This window comes from Aulonocara sp. 'chitande type north' Nkhata Bay, linkage group LG2, assembly GCF_057382095.1.
Source record: "Aulonocara sp. 'chitande type north' Nkhata Bay isolate Kocher_YH1m ecotype deep benthic linkage group LG2, A_spYH_male_GT1.1, whole genome shotgun sequence".
Lineage (NCBI taxonomy): Eukaryota > Metazoa > Chordata > Actinopteri > Cichliformes > Cichlidae > Aulonocara > Aulonocara sp. 'chitande type north' Nkhata Bay.
The window spans coordinates 10,370,119-10,385,064 of NC_141345.1; the positions used below are offsets into that span (position 1 = coordinate 10,370,119).

The following is a 14,946-nucleotide window of genomic DNA, read 5'->3' on the forward strand; positions in this document are numbered from 1 at the left end:
CAACAATGGCGGCCGCTACTAAGTTTTAAAATTACTCATACTAATCTTTCTGGGTCACAAAATAAACTTTTAACATATTTTCAGGCGAGAAAGTAGTTGTGTAAACATCAAATATCTGCTCGGTTTATCAAGATATCGCATATTTGCAAAAGTGCTTCGACGTTTTCGGAGGCGTCTGCTACCCACCAGCTCGATAGCTAGCCGGGAGCTCGAGGGTTACTGATGCGGCCGAGAACGGCACAACTCCCGGCACATCATTTTCAGATCACCGCAGACTTTCGCTGCTCGGGTTAAACGTAATATATAAGTCACTTAGACAACCTAAAAATGTTATTGTTGGGCTTTTTTCAGTTTTTTGTTTGTTCGTGAGTAAATCGGTTTGGCTGAGATTAAAGTTATTAGATTAGATAAAATAAAACTTTATTAATCCCCCGGGTGGGTTCCTCCTTGGTTTTCACACAACTGACTAAACGTCAAACAGAAAACTTATTAAACAGAAGTATGAGACAGTCGAGAATTTACACCAGTGTCTGGTTATATTTTAGATAGCAAGAAGCAGACGGCCGAGTTTATTAAGCTCCACCGAGACAGCGGTGACGCTAATCAGAAGGCTAGACCGTCCAATTTCACGGCCATTTACTTCCGGCCTACCCGACCTTCTGAGGACCAGTGCGGCCTCTTCAGCTTTGCCTCTGCCACTTGAAGATGTCGTGGAGGCAGAGTTGAATAGTTACCTGTTGACCCCTGTCATTGACGGAGAGGATGATCCCTTAGCCTGGTGGAAGGTGCACAACATTCACTTTCCACGACTGTGCAAGATGGCCCGCAAATATCTGTGTGTGCCAGCCACAAGTGCCCCCTCAGAGCGTCTGTTCAGCACTGGAGGGAATATAGTGACCTGCACTCGCTCATCCTTAAAGCCAGCAAAAGTAGATATGCTGGTCTTCCTAGCAAAAAACCTGTGAGCTAGGATGATTATGGCTAGCTGAGCCATACTCATTGTTTATACAATTGCTATTATGTTTGCACTTTATGTGTAATGTTACTGACTGCAGAGATCAGTAAGATGTGTGCAATTTTTATTTATTAGTTTTATTTATTTAATATTATTTTTTAATTTAATGACTGTCTAGTAGTTCACAGATGTCGAAAAACTGAGTGTGGTAAAGCCACCGATTTTTTTTTATGTATATTTCTGCAATCTGCACATTGCACTGACTTTCATTTTAATGTTTACACCAGGGTTCCTTGTCAGCACTTTATGCTCAGATGTTTGTAAGCTAAAAATAAACTATTGTGTATGTTCAAATATACTGTTGTGATTGAAGAAGTTAAATAAAAATGTCAGTCATCAATTCATGCATCACCTCATGTCATCATAACAGAGGTCTGTCTTCCAGGAAAGAACAGTTTAAAATTAATGTAATATAGTATTGGCCATACTATATGATGTATTGCTTGTCTTTGTTTAATAATACAGAAGACAAAGACCTTAAAAAATAATCGCATATCGCATCGCAATCGCAATATTGGGGCAAAAAAATCGCAATTAGATTATTTTCCATAATCGTTCAGCCCTAGAGGTGATTAATCTCAGTTTAATGATCTAATCCAGCTGCAGAGTTACTGGAGTTCTAACCCAGCTGTAGGAAACTGTCAGGAACACTGATAACTAGTGGTGCAACGGATCAAATATCTCATGGTTCGGATCGGATCAACGGTTTTAAGTCATGGATCGGATTTTCAGATCAGCAAAAAAAAGGAAAAAAAAGACCATTTACTTATTTAAGTATTTTTTCCTATTAAAAAACATTCAGCTCAAGACTCCTGAATCCGCTCTGACGAATTACACTCAGTCCCACTCAGCGTTCATGAAACTGTCATACTTTTATGTCTCTGGTGCGTCTGTGAAGCTCCGCCCTCCCTCGTTACTGCCACAAGCTTCAAATGTGAGCAATGACCCAACCTTAGCAGAGATGAAGTGAGGACCAGACAAATTGTGGTCAAGAGCGCGACGTGGGGAAGTGCTCGACCTCAGGCTGTTCTGTTTTGACATAGCCAAAAGTACGCTTCTAGATTCTGTTTCTTTCTTCTTTTCCTCCCCTTCGTTCCAAATCCTCATTTCATCCCCCTCTTTAAGTCTAAAACCAGAAGCCCAGGCACGAGTCAGCCAATCAGAACATTTTGATTCATTTCAGTTTCAATGTTGAGAAACAAAACTTCTGTTTTTGGTTTTTATGGGAATATTTCTGTGAGCGTCTCTTCTGCTCGCTGAATGAGCCACATGTCAGAGACTTCCTGTCCAGCTTGACAATGCGACAAACATTGTCCGTATGCAGGGTTTGGGTCCATCCGTCCGTCGTGGCTCAGACTCGCAAGGGTTAACAAACAGAGTCCGGGTTTCTTTGGGTTCGTGCGTCGTGGAATCCGGCCCGTCTACCTGTCTCTCTTTCTTCCTGCTGGCAGATCCGTTACACTGATCTCACCTCCAGCCAACCTCTGTCGCTCTGAAACCTAATCTGGCTTCATCCACCCCCCCACACCACCCCGCCTTCACGACTCCTCCACCTCTCAGGCAGGGAGAGCAGCAGAGGCGTGGGGCTAAATCTAGCCTGAGTATAAGAGGCTAATGATGCAAGGATGGAAATACGCACGTTAAGCTGACCAGTCTTTACCAGACTCGACAGGCCGGAGCTGTGCTAACACTCTTCCTGTTGTCCCGTCCTGCCCTCAGGTAAATTATATCCACCTGAGCTGAAGAGCCATCCTTGAGACACAGCCTGGCAGTCGCTGGACTTATTGACTGGGCTTCCTGGGATGTAGGCAGATCCAGTAAGACTTCAGATTAGCAGTAAAGGCTAAATCCGACTATTCTTGGGGCTGATGGGTACAAGTCTGAGACGGGGGGGGGGGGGGGGGGGGGGGGCAGGTGTTTTTTAATTACACCCATAAACAGAAAATCAAAGCCCTGCAACAGTGGAGAACACCTGGACCCAAAGTGTGAACATTCAGACAGTGTGGAGTGACAGCGAGGTGCAGAACGGTGATGGAGCGAGGAAAACGAAGGCGAGCGGCTGGCGGAGTTGGCTCTGCGGGGCTGCTGGGTAATGGGATCTGAGGGGGAGGGCCGATTTAAAGCTCAGGTATAAGAGTGTTGGTGGCAGCTGAGATAGCATGGAGGCCGAGTAGGGCTGCTCAATTAATCGAATTTTAATCACGATTATGATCTGGGCTTTCAACGATCATTAAAAATGACTGAGCCGATTATTAGCCCCTCCCTCATTTATCCGCGACACCTTAAAGGCCGGTCCGTGAAAATATTGTCGGGCATAAACCGGTCCGTGGCGCAAAAAAGGTTGGAGACCGCTGATTAAGAGGACCCGAGGGAAGCTCGGAAAGCTAAGCAGAAGTTATTTGGAGAGGAGAGTGACTGCCATTGGTTGAAAAGAGAGGTTAAAAAAAAAAACTTCAGTGGTGTTGCACACTATTTTATATTATTTTTTAAAGTCATTGAAGCCGGTCAGAGCAGCACGCTCCGTTTTGTGTAACTATTTTTAAATCCCTGTAGAACCTGAACCACGTAAGCTAGCGCAATAATTTGTTTTGCATATGAAACCGGAGGAGTTGTACTTACATCTTATGCCATCAGCTTGTCCTCGGTCACTGTTTCCTTCCACATAAAGCTTTGCAAAAATTGCATAAAAAGCGCTTGCAGGAACAAAAACATAATATCCCAGAAACACGCTTTGCCGATCCGATCAGCTGTTCGTAACACTTCCCACAGTGAAACAGACGTCAGCGCGAACTATCAAATGTCCGCCATTTCCTCCCCGAAACCGGAAGTGACATCATTTTCGTGGAAATGTAGTTTTTTACTTGTAGGCCTTAAAAGCCTATACTGGTCATGTTTGACTTTTCTGAATAGTTTCTGGGATACTTAGAACTCGTATTGCACTGCTGGAAATAGTTTATTTTGATGCACCTGCTGTTTTCTTTGCAAATTTGCATCATAGGATTGTTTTTTCGTTTTTCCTGCAGTGTATATAAAAATTGGTGTATCTCCAAAATAAAACTATGAAGACACTCAAAATAAATTTCCTGTTGTTGTAAACTATTTTTTCCAACTTTTTTGTATTTAAAGTTTTGAGGGATAAACCTCTTAAATTTCTCCAAGTAGAAATATATGTAAAAAAAACAAAAACGATTTTCAATTTTTTTGTAGTTTATTAATTAATGTAGTTACTATGGACTTAATGCATACATATTATTAAAATATGGGCTATAACTTGAAATGCTCCCACAAATGTCACTACAACATGTAAAAAAATAACATAAGCTCTGGCGGACTTGGTTCTATAGTAGGTCTTAAAGGGTTAAATAAATATCGTCAAATAATCGAGATCTCAATTTCAGTGAAAATAATCGTGATTATCATTTTTGCCATAATCGAGCAGCCCTAAGGCCGAGCCAGCTCAGTTCATTCAGGCGGCGCCTCGAAAGCGAGAACAGAGCAGAGAGAAAGAGAACGAGAAAGAACACCCGCGGTGATGAAAGAGGAGAGTCGGCCACACTGAACTGAACTGGTTTCACTTCCAGTTGAACACACAGAGACGCTCCAATGGACCGTCGGCACAGCTAAACATGGAGAGGAAGGCCTCATCGTGATAAATTAAAGAAACATGAAGTTAAGCTTAGACCGAGTGTCCTCTGTATCCTCCACAGTTTCCCTTTCAGAGACCTGTGCTGATTGAAGTGCCACTGAGCACGCTTTATCCCTCAGTGTCTACGCACTTCTAGTCTCAGGTGTCCGGCCATCCCAGTATCTCATTCCAGAGCGCTGTAGCTCGCCCTTTAGCTGCTCTCCATCCATCAGCCCAACCAGTTTTCAAGATGAAAACTGGAATTCAGTTTTCCAGATGAAATTACTTTATTTAATCTTATACCTCAGGGTTTTACTGTGAAATATACACAACAGCAGCTGTATATTTTACCTGCCCTGTTTCTGAGCCCCGCCCCGGTCTCCTCTCACCTAGTTTCCTACAGCTCATTATTTAACCTCTCACCTGTGAAGCTGTACCTGCACCTGCTTCCATCATGTCTGCGAGGTCTTCAGGGATCAGAGGATCTGACAGGCTCCTCAAAGCTGTGCTAGCCATTAGTGGAGCTGATCCCTGCCATACAAACACACCCGACCCAAGCTCATCCACCTCCCTGTGCTCCTACAGCATTGCCTCCACCCCTCCTCCTCCTCTTACTTCATGCAGTCCACATGCTTGTTTTTGCACTGAGGTGCTTGTTAAAGGAGCAGGAGTACCCATCATGCCTTTCTGCTCCTCCTCTTCATCCTGTGACACGTTCTGAATTTTATTACTGCCCCAAATTATTCCTGTGAACTTCAACCTCACATCGCTCGCACTGATCCCACTAATGTGCATCCAACCACCCTCCAGTAATCCACATCTATCACAGCCCCCCCAGCTCCACCCACCTCCACCTCCACCCTGTTAATCTATATTTTCAGTCAGACACAGTTTGTAATCTCTTAACAGGATTGAGAAAATCAGAGAGAACCTCATCAGGTCAGCAGGGCAGGGGATAATGAGTGCGTGTGTGTGTGTAAAGGAGGATGAAACTAACAAAGAAGGATAAAGGCTTCATCGCCAGCAGGTGGATTCTGTGGGAATCTGATGGTCAGAGGTTTCCTGACCATCAGTGACAAGAAGGAGTCCTGCAGCAGATGGTGAGGTCGCCACAGTGCCCTGACATCATTGAGTCGATCTGGGATTAAATGAGGAAGACTCAGACAGCCTAAACCATCCGAAGGACGGCGGCAGGTTCTCCAAGACAGAAGCAGGAGCGCAGCAGGAGCCTCGCCTTACGTTTGACCAATGCATCGAAACCGTTTTCACCAAATCTCAGACGCCTGCATGGCGCCACACCCGCTCATTCTGAAACTACAGCACTTCCCCCTGACCTTAATTCAAGTGTGACAGGTCAGCCAATCAGATTACTTCACTTTCATTTAAACTCACGGTCACGCCTTTTTGACCCGTCAGCTGATCAGATTTCATTAATCGAGGCCAACTATATGTGAATCCCAGCTGGTCAAACTTGTTCACAAACTTGTTTCAAATCTAAACTTAAAGATCTCATTTTCAGCCTCCGGACCAAACGGAGTCTGCACCTCCTCAGCCTCGCTGCCGTCCTTCCTGCTTCATAACCACGCCGTCAGCAAAACTGCAACACGCCGCAGCAGAGCACACGCCTTCAACTTATTGTGACTAAAGAACTGCTGAGGCTCAGGAACACCTCAGACAAACAGAGCAAGGACGCCGGGAGGAAATACGATCCTTTTGCCTCGCAATACGATATGGCGAGTTGCAGCAGCGGCAGCAGCAGCGGCAGCGGTGGGCTTTAATCAATCATCAAGAGTCAAATTAGATAATGGCTCAGCGTGTGGAACCACCTGATTGCACACAAAGCCCCTACAGGTGAACTCAAACTCACAGAGGTGTAAGGCATCACTTCCCTGACCCTAAAACACCACAGACAGGAAGGTGGCGAGCTCACGGAGCGGGCTGAGGGCGGAGAAGGTGAAGTAACGAGCTGGAGGCTTGCAGGCCCTGCTGCCCTCTGCTACCGTGACATCCACGCACTCTGGACTTCTTTATCTGCTTGTCAATCAATCACAACAGCCAATCGATCAGCCTTTACTTCCTGGCACGGTCAATAACAGGAGCGGCCACAGCACATGCATCTGAGTCCAGAACCAAATTCAACCTGCACCCATCTGTAGTGTGTGTCTGTAGCGCAGCTCAGACGTGTAAACCTCATGAAACCGTGAACACTCAAAGCTAATTACACGCCTAATCACATCCTGTTTGCACTCGTACAAACATAAACAAATCTGTGTGTGTGTGTTTCTGCAGGCTGCAGGTTACAGTGTGGAGCTGCATCAGTTCTTGGTCAGTTAACAACACCTACTGTGCGCGCAGTACACACACACACACACACACACACACACACACACACACACACACACATCAGTGATCCAGAGTTCGTCTGCAGGGCACTCTCACTTCTCTTCTAATGGAACGTGTCGTGTGTAACTAATAGAAAAATCTTATCACTGCTGGACATCTCTCACATACGCACACACACACACACACACACACACGGCTGCTTTCTCAAGGTCGTTCTGATACTCGTAGGAAGTGTGTGTGTTTGAGTGTGTGATCTGCAGGAGGACAGACAGCAGTGAAAGCTTCAGGAGCATCAGAAACATCATGGCACACAAGCACTGATCATACAGACAACACCTCTGCCTCCCCTTCAATCACACACACACACACACAGGTGTGAGTGCAGCCAGCTCATTAAGGGGTCAAACGAATTCAAGCTTTTAAATTCCTCCTTCTGTTTGTGTGTGTGCAGTATGTGTGCGTGCGCATCCTCTCTCTTTCCATCATCCTTTCCCCTCACTCTGTTTCTGTGCTCTTTCACTTCTCCTCAACCACCCACAGATCCCCACCCCTCCATTGCCTCCACCTTGTCTCGCTGTAGCAGAGCAGAAAGGTGAAGCCGAGCATCACGACACACCCCGCCCCTCCCTCTCAGTCGATGCTTCCCTGCATCTACAGAGTCACGACTCCTTAATGGTGCGAGAAGGGCAGCTGAGGCGGAGGAGATGGCAACGTGGAGGAAACAGCTGATGAATCTTTTTTCCTGCTTTCCTGAAAGCACCTGAATGCAACAATGGGACCTTTTTACCCAGGCTGAATCACAATGCGACGGCAAAATTAAGATATGATGGAGTACCTTTCTGTACATTTCACTCTGACACAAACAGACTAACAGCTGCCCATGAGCCAAATACATCCCATCGATCAACAACAAATAATCAATCAGCTTCTTTCCAAGACCGCGGCCACTAGTCACCTTTACCACTCTCAACTCGTTCCAGATGCTGACTAATGAAGCCAGTTTCTGTCTAATATGTGTTGACGCACCTGCTCCTGAGACCCAACGATCCGCTTACATTAAAGAAAGCTTAATCACCCAGTGACCCCCGAGTTTCACCATCAACACAGTAAAACCCACAGAGCTGTGGGTCACCCATAAACATGTTAAGTGGCAGACAGACACGCTGTAAAAGACGATGATTTGAATACTTCATCTAAGATTTTTAAACCTTAGGAGGATCGGGGCATGTGGCTGAAAGGTCAGAGTGCAGCCAAGAGCAAAAAGCGGCATCGTCCCAAACCAGCCATAAGCATCAATTATCAGAGCTCACGTGCAAACATCAGTTCCACAGAGGACCGATTCGCAGGCGCTCATTCCACTGACATCCCTGAAACTACAGATGGATCAGGACCAGCAGCTTTCCCGAGGATGCCTCAGCTCTCCGAGCAGCCCTGAAACCCACGCCGCTCCTGATCTCTCCTCTCCGAGTCTAAATATGGAAGTTATTTTTGCAGCCACGCTCGTCATCCATCTCTCCCCTCTCTCCCCAGGGAGCAGCTCTAATGCAGTGAGAGAGACGCAGGCAGACCTGCAAACATCAGCAGAGCCTCCTGCCTTCTCCATCACAGAAACCCATGCACCCCCATAGACACCCACACACCCATAGACACCCACACACCCATAGACACCCACACACCCATAGACACCTACAGACATAAAACTGAAGGAAGAAAAGGAGGAGGTGAGCAGCTCTTGGGAGAAAAGGTTCAAAGTTCAATGTTCCAGTGTCACTTTATCCTTGGTGTGTGTCTGTTTGTGCGCATGTGTGGGCGTGTGTGAAGTATGGGGCTGTCACTGTATCCTCCACCCCTCCTCGCCAGGCCACCCCACAATTTGTTTTGTAACTCTAGCAGCTTGGACGGGGGGCACTCTGACCTTTATCCTGGACTGTTGGTGTGTGTGTGTGTGTGTGTGTGTGTGTGTGTGTGTGTGTGTGTGTGTGTGTGTGTGTGTGTGTGTTGGGGCGCTGGTGTTGTGGGGTTAAAAAGGGCACAGTGAGAAACAGCTGTGCCAAAGAGCGGCACATACTAGAGAGTAAATAAAAACACACAGACAGAAAAAGGCCTGGGGCTGCTCCACACGCCTCCCACTGCCTCTGAGCCCACTCCACGTCTAACAGAAAGGTCGCAGGTTCGATCCCAGCAGCGGACATGCCCTGAGCAAAACAAAAGGCCTTCCAGCCTTTCACACACACCATTTCAAAACAGTGCAGATGTGACACATGCTAAGCTGCACAGCTGCTGATTCTGCAGTGTGCTTCTCACACCGTAAAGATGATCCAGCAGGTTTCACGCACATAGAATAAGTGTGTTATATTTGCACGCATCACGGAAAGCTCAGCGTTCTTCAGCCATCAGCCAGCTGATCCCTCCAATCAGGAACCCTATGTGGAGAAACAGAAACACAGGTTGACAGTGACCTCATCCATGTACCATGTGACCTGATCCCTACTGAAGCTCACCTGACCCCTTCCTCCCCGCACACCTCTACGCGCATCCATATCACGGCATAGAGGGCAACGACGAGCCAGCCCAGTCACACTCGGCCAATTATGGAATTATGTAAAGTTGTAATAAACTTGCAACCAATGGCTACAAAGTCCCAGAAGTAAACATGTCAGACTCTCACTGCAGAGCTGTGTGTGTGTTTGTGTGTGTTATTTCAGCTGATGGCCAAGCAGCATCATGATTAAATGCACAGAAATACCTCAGAGCTGTTTTACATGAAACACCTGAAGCAGTGCAAGGATCAGGAGGCTTTGGCTCAGGGTCACTAGTGCAATGCAAAACAATGGCTAATTGCCTGCAGCTAACACTGTTCTGCAGTCCGACCATCACATGGTGTCATGTGACCTCACACAGAGGAAAGATTTCCTGTGGGTCGGCACTAAGGCAGCTCAGCCAGAAGATGGAAAACAACCCAAACTGTAAAGAGAATAATTTGAGTCTGATCACTGACCCACACTGCTGCAGGTCACATGGAACGCCTGTCTCTGCTCTGATTGGCTGTCTTCAGTGCTTCATTCCTCACACATCCTCCAGATCCATCCTCATCAGCCGTAACACACACGCTGCTGTCAGAGCAGCAGCACATTCTACTGAGAACGGTGTGTTTTCAAGACCTGAGCGAGCGAGCATGCACACTCTGATTGGTTTTGACTCGGCACTCAGAAAACATTAAACTTTCAGTCAAAAACACTTTGATTTTCTATCAGGAAAAAGAGACTAAAGTCCCCACAGAGAGAGAGAGTGTGTGTGTGTGTGTGTGTGTGTGTGTGTGTGTGTGTGTGTGTGTGTGTGTGTGTGTGTGCGCGTTAGCTGACTCATATCATCTGTATCCTGCTAACTTGGAGACAGACGACCGAGCCATCTGCTCACAAGGCAACAACAAATCAGTGACTTTTCCCAGCAACATTGCTCTCAGCAAGCCGCGTGATTGGCTGGCAGAAGCTGGACCTGAATATCACTGACTCAGACTCTGTTTGGTGGATTCAGACTTTAAATGTTGTAAATGTGGTGCCACCGACCAATCAGGACCAACTCGCACTACACAAGAGAGGAAATCCAGAGTAATCACGCTGCATCATTAAGACGGTGTCACTTTCTTGGCCTTTACAGCTTCGTCATCTCTCACGTGCTCTCCGTAGTTTTTTCTCTGCCAGCCGGCTTCTGTATCACGTGGTATAAGGCTCCGCCCTTGTCATTTGCTGAGCAGGAAGATTGAGCGCTTGTTTTCATGCAGATTATGTCCCCGATCAAAATGCCGTACAATCGTCATCTTTTTTTCTTTTTTCTTAAAATCGTTGTCATTTGGAAATGAGATCACACAAAAGTAGGAATTGAGATCGCAATTTTCTAACGATTAATTGTGCAGCCCTAATTCTTAGAGCGTCGCAGCTGCAGTGTCAGGGCTCAAACCTCCTCAGAATCTGGGTAATTTATATCTTGGGTTACAGACCAGTGAAGCCAGTGTAATGTAAGGATTCCAGTTCCCTTTCTCAGTCTGCCTCACAAACACCACAAGATCTTCCGCACTCATCATATGACCCACTGAGATCAGGTTTAAACTCAGCCTGGCTTCCAAATCTGATTTAACAAATACGACCAAACTGAGCTAATGGGAGCGATCTGCAGCTATCACCTCTGTGCAGGCCCTGTCCTTTACCGATATCCCAGAATGCATCTACCCGTCAGTACGACAGGATTATACCCAGACCAGACCTTGTTTGGGTGAGGTGAGAGATTTGCAGCTTTAACACCAAAAAAGTGTGTGTGTGTGTGTGTGTGTGTGTGTGTGTGTGTGTGTTAGAGATGGCACGATACCACTTTTTTATGTCCGATACCGATACCGATATCATAAATTTGGATATTTGCCGATACCGATATGAATCCGATATAGTGTTTTTTAATCAACAAAACTGTTTTTTTTTTTTTTTTATATCTTGCTGCATTTTGTATAAGTTCATACTCAAGTTTAAAACAACAACTACACTAAAGCTATTCTGTTATACCTGTATGCAAAAAAAAAAATATTTCATAGTTCAGCAATACTGATCAATCTAATAAACTTAAACCTACACCATCCTCCCTATTCTGGTATTTTAAAGAGTACTTAGTGTAAATATTAAGCAACCTAACTAATAGGGTTCCAACTCCCAGCAACAACAAAAATAAATAAATAAAAAATAGGGAACCACCCCTCACGCGCCACCTCATGATGCTTAATCGACGTAATCAACCTTAATTTGATGCAGTGTGGAAAAAAAAAGCACAGAAATCAATTATTTTTCAAGAAATATTAAATAGATTCAACATCTTTCTTCAACAAAATTGCAGACTGCACAGATGGTACATTCCCAAAGGAAAAAGTACTATAGCTTACTAGGGTATATATATTAGACTTAATAGTTACTATATACAGTAATTGACTTCTATTCATTTTACATCAAATTAAAACTTTGGGTGTAAGATTCGGATAATTATTTATTAAAAGCTCGACATTTTAAATGAGAATAAGAAAGAAAAGTATGTCTTTGTGCCCCCTTTTCCCAGTTAATGCCCTATCGGCCCCCCTGGCTAAACTTTGCTAGATCCGCCCCTGCACAGTTACCAGCCGTCAGCTACGTAGAAAAAGATCCTCGAGTAGAAAGTAATAATAAATAAATTCTAACAACAGCTTATCAAGCTTAAACGTGCTGCTGTTGTTCAGCCGCTGGTTTCCTCTTTCTGGTGCAAAGTGGGCCAAAAACAAACCAGAGAGACGGACTCGCGACAGAAAAGCCGATCAACTGATCATTAAGCAGTTTCATGATTGAAGTAGCAGCAAGAAGAGGCAGTCGCTCCATATATGGCTTGTTAAGCTTAACGCAGGAATGCTTTACAAACATTCAGAGATGGACTTACACACTTGCTTTACTTCTCTCGGGGATAACTTTGTCGGAGATGAAATGCCGGGTTGCTAGCGAAGCTCCACATGCTATCCAGACCACCGACAGGTCCTGCATGCCACAGCCGCTCTATCACGTGATGCATACTGCTCCGACGTGCTAACGTTCTGAGGTGAGTTACGGCGTGTTGCAAGTTTTGTGAGGTGCTTTCGTGTTATTTAATGGATTGGATTACATTTTTTATTTTTCTCCGATATCCGATCCAGTAATTTAGGTCAGTATCGGACCGATACCGATACGTAATATCGGATCGGTCCATCTCTAGTGTGTGTGTGTGTGTGTGTGTGGAGGGGGGGGGTGACTCTAAGTGTGTGGTAACGTAATGTTCACACACACGCACGCACACACACACAGGGTCAGTCCGCTGAGCTTCATAGTGATGACCTTTCACCTTTCAGGAGCAGACGATCTGTTGTAAACCCAGAGCTGACAACATTCATCATGCACGTCCATCTTTCTGCCACTGTCATGTAAACACACACACACATACACTCACACTCATAATTACCAAAGCTCCAAATATACGATCCAAAGCCACGGGGCTTCACACACTCCTGCAGTCAGCCAACAACATTATTCTGACAAATAACCTGTAATTCCCACCGCTGGCCGGCCGCCAACACAAAGCTTCATTCAACCCCCCCCACACACACACACACACACACACACACACACACAGTGACAGCTAAAGCAGAAGTCGGCTGTTTGATGAGTAATTTGCTGCATTTCTCAGGATAAAGCAGGCCGGTTACCTGGAGGCAGCAAAGCTAATGTGTGCTGTTGTGAGTCTGGAGCCTTTTGTGCTTTTGTTTAACCAAAAACACACAAAGATCCAAGAGGGAAAAATGTCTGGAACGCTTCATAAAGAGCAGGAAGGAATCGTCTTTAGGTGAAGCTCAAAGGAAATCCATAAAGTCTGAAACCACGGCCTCAAATCAGATGGCTGGGAAGACACCGTTTGTCTCGGCACATCACAACAAATATAAAGGAAACGATCCTCGATCGTTGCGTTCTGCTAATTATTTTCACCTGTCTAGGTGTATTTATTCAGCACTTGCAGGCTCGAGCCTCTTCATACTGTAGGGGTTAGGGTTAGACCCAGACCCAGCAGTCTTAATAATCATATCACCAGGCAATTGGCGGCATTGGAAAGGAAAAACTCCCTTTTAACAGGAAGAAACATCCAGCTGAAGCAGGCTAAGGGAGGGGCAGCCATGTGCCGCAGCAGCCTCCACCCGAGAATCACTGAGTTCATGTGTGAAGCTGAGCTGAACGAAAGCTGGCGCCATGGTGGTGCAGAGTGGGGCTGCCACGATTAGTCGACTAGTCACGATTACGTCGACTATCAAAATCGTCAACGACTAATTTAATAGTCGACGCGTCATTTGAAGCTTTGTAAGAGCGTAAAAGACGCAGGAATAAGTAGTAGGATTTAAGAGTGTATAACGCACTGAAACAGAAGATGGCAGCACAGCATGTACAAGGATGCCAGCTGCCATTAAACCCCGAAGAAGAAGAAACTGTGTCCCAGAATTCATAGCGCGGCCCTGCTCAGTTTCCAACAATGGCGGCAGTTAGTTAGTTTTAATGTTACTCTTATTATTCTTTCTGGATCGCAAAATAAACGTTTAACATATTTTCAGACGAGAATGTAGCTGTGTAAACTTCAAACATCTGCTCAGTTTATCAGGACACCACATATTTTCAAAAGCGCTCCGACGTTTTCGGAGACGTCTGTTACCCACTAGCTCGATAGCTAGCCGGGGTTACAGGCTCATTAGAGCCCGTGAGAACACCGGACTCCCGGCAAATCGTTTTCAAACCCACCGCCGTCTTTCGCTACTCAGGTTAAACATGATATATAAGTCACTTAGATAACTTAAAATGTTATTGTTTGGCTTTTTTCCGTATTTTATTTGTTCCTGAGTAAATCGGTTTGGCTGAGATTAAAGTTATAGTTTTTACACAGCTGAACAAACGTCAAGCAGACAACTGATTATCAGAACTGTGAGATGCTCGAGAATATACTCCGGTGTCCTGTTATATTTTAGATAGCAAGGAGCAGACGGCTGAGTTTATTAAACTCCACCGAAACAATCTGCAAACTTCATTAAAATTTAATAAACTATCATCTTGTCTTTAATTTTAGTTAGTACAGACCTTAAACACTTAAAGCTAAAAGCTAATGATAGTTATATAAGAGCAGATGCTGCTGGTGCAATAAGCTGTACGTTTTACGTCCAATGGATGATGATCTGATTAGTCGACTAATCACAAAAATAATCGGTGACTAGTCGACTATCAAAATAATCGTTTGTGGCAGCCCTAATGCAGAGGCTGGCCCTGTCACCTCACAGGAAAGAGGTCCTGATTTCAAACACATGCTCATTAGGTCAAATGGAGACTTCTAATTGGCTGTGGGAGTCCGTGTGAATCGTGTCTCTATGTGTTAACCTTGTGACAGACCTGCAACCTGT

At 45.3% G+C, this 14,946-nt stretch overlaps 1 protein-coding gene across 6 annotated transcripts in view; it reads right to left on the minus strand.

The window, feature by feature from the left end:
• Positions 1-14,946, minus strand: part of ppargc1b (peroxisome proliferator-activated receptor gamma, coactivator 1 beta) — a 57,497-nt gene that overhangs the window by 28,042 nt on the left and 14,509 nt on the right. Inside the window, exon 2 of one of the 6 annotated variants that reach the window (XM_086305009.1) lies at positions 9,320-9,406. The exons of 1 other annotated variant lie outside the window; for it this stretch is intronic. In XM_086305009.1, the coding sequence (XP_086161135.1) occupies positions 9,320-9,349 (30 nt within the window). In that variant the 5' untranslated portion in view covers positions 9,350-9,406. Of the gene's footprint in view, positions 1-1,966; positions 2,878-5,063; positions 5,444-9,289; positions 9,407-14,946 lie in introns of those variants that run through there. 4 more of the 6 variants (XM_086305008.1, XM_086305006.1, XM_086305011.1 and 1 more) reach the window with 4 other exon arrangements.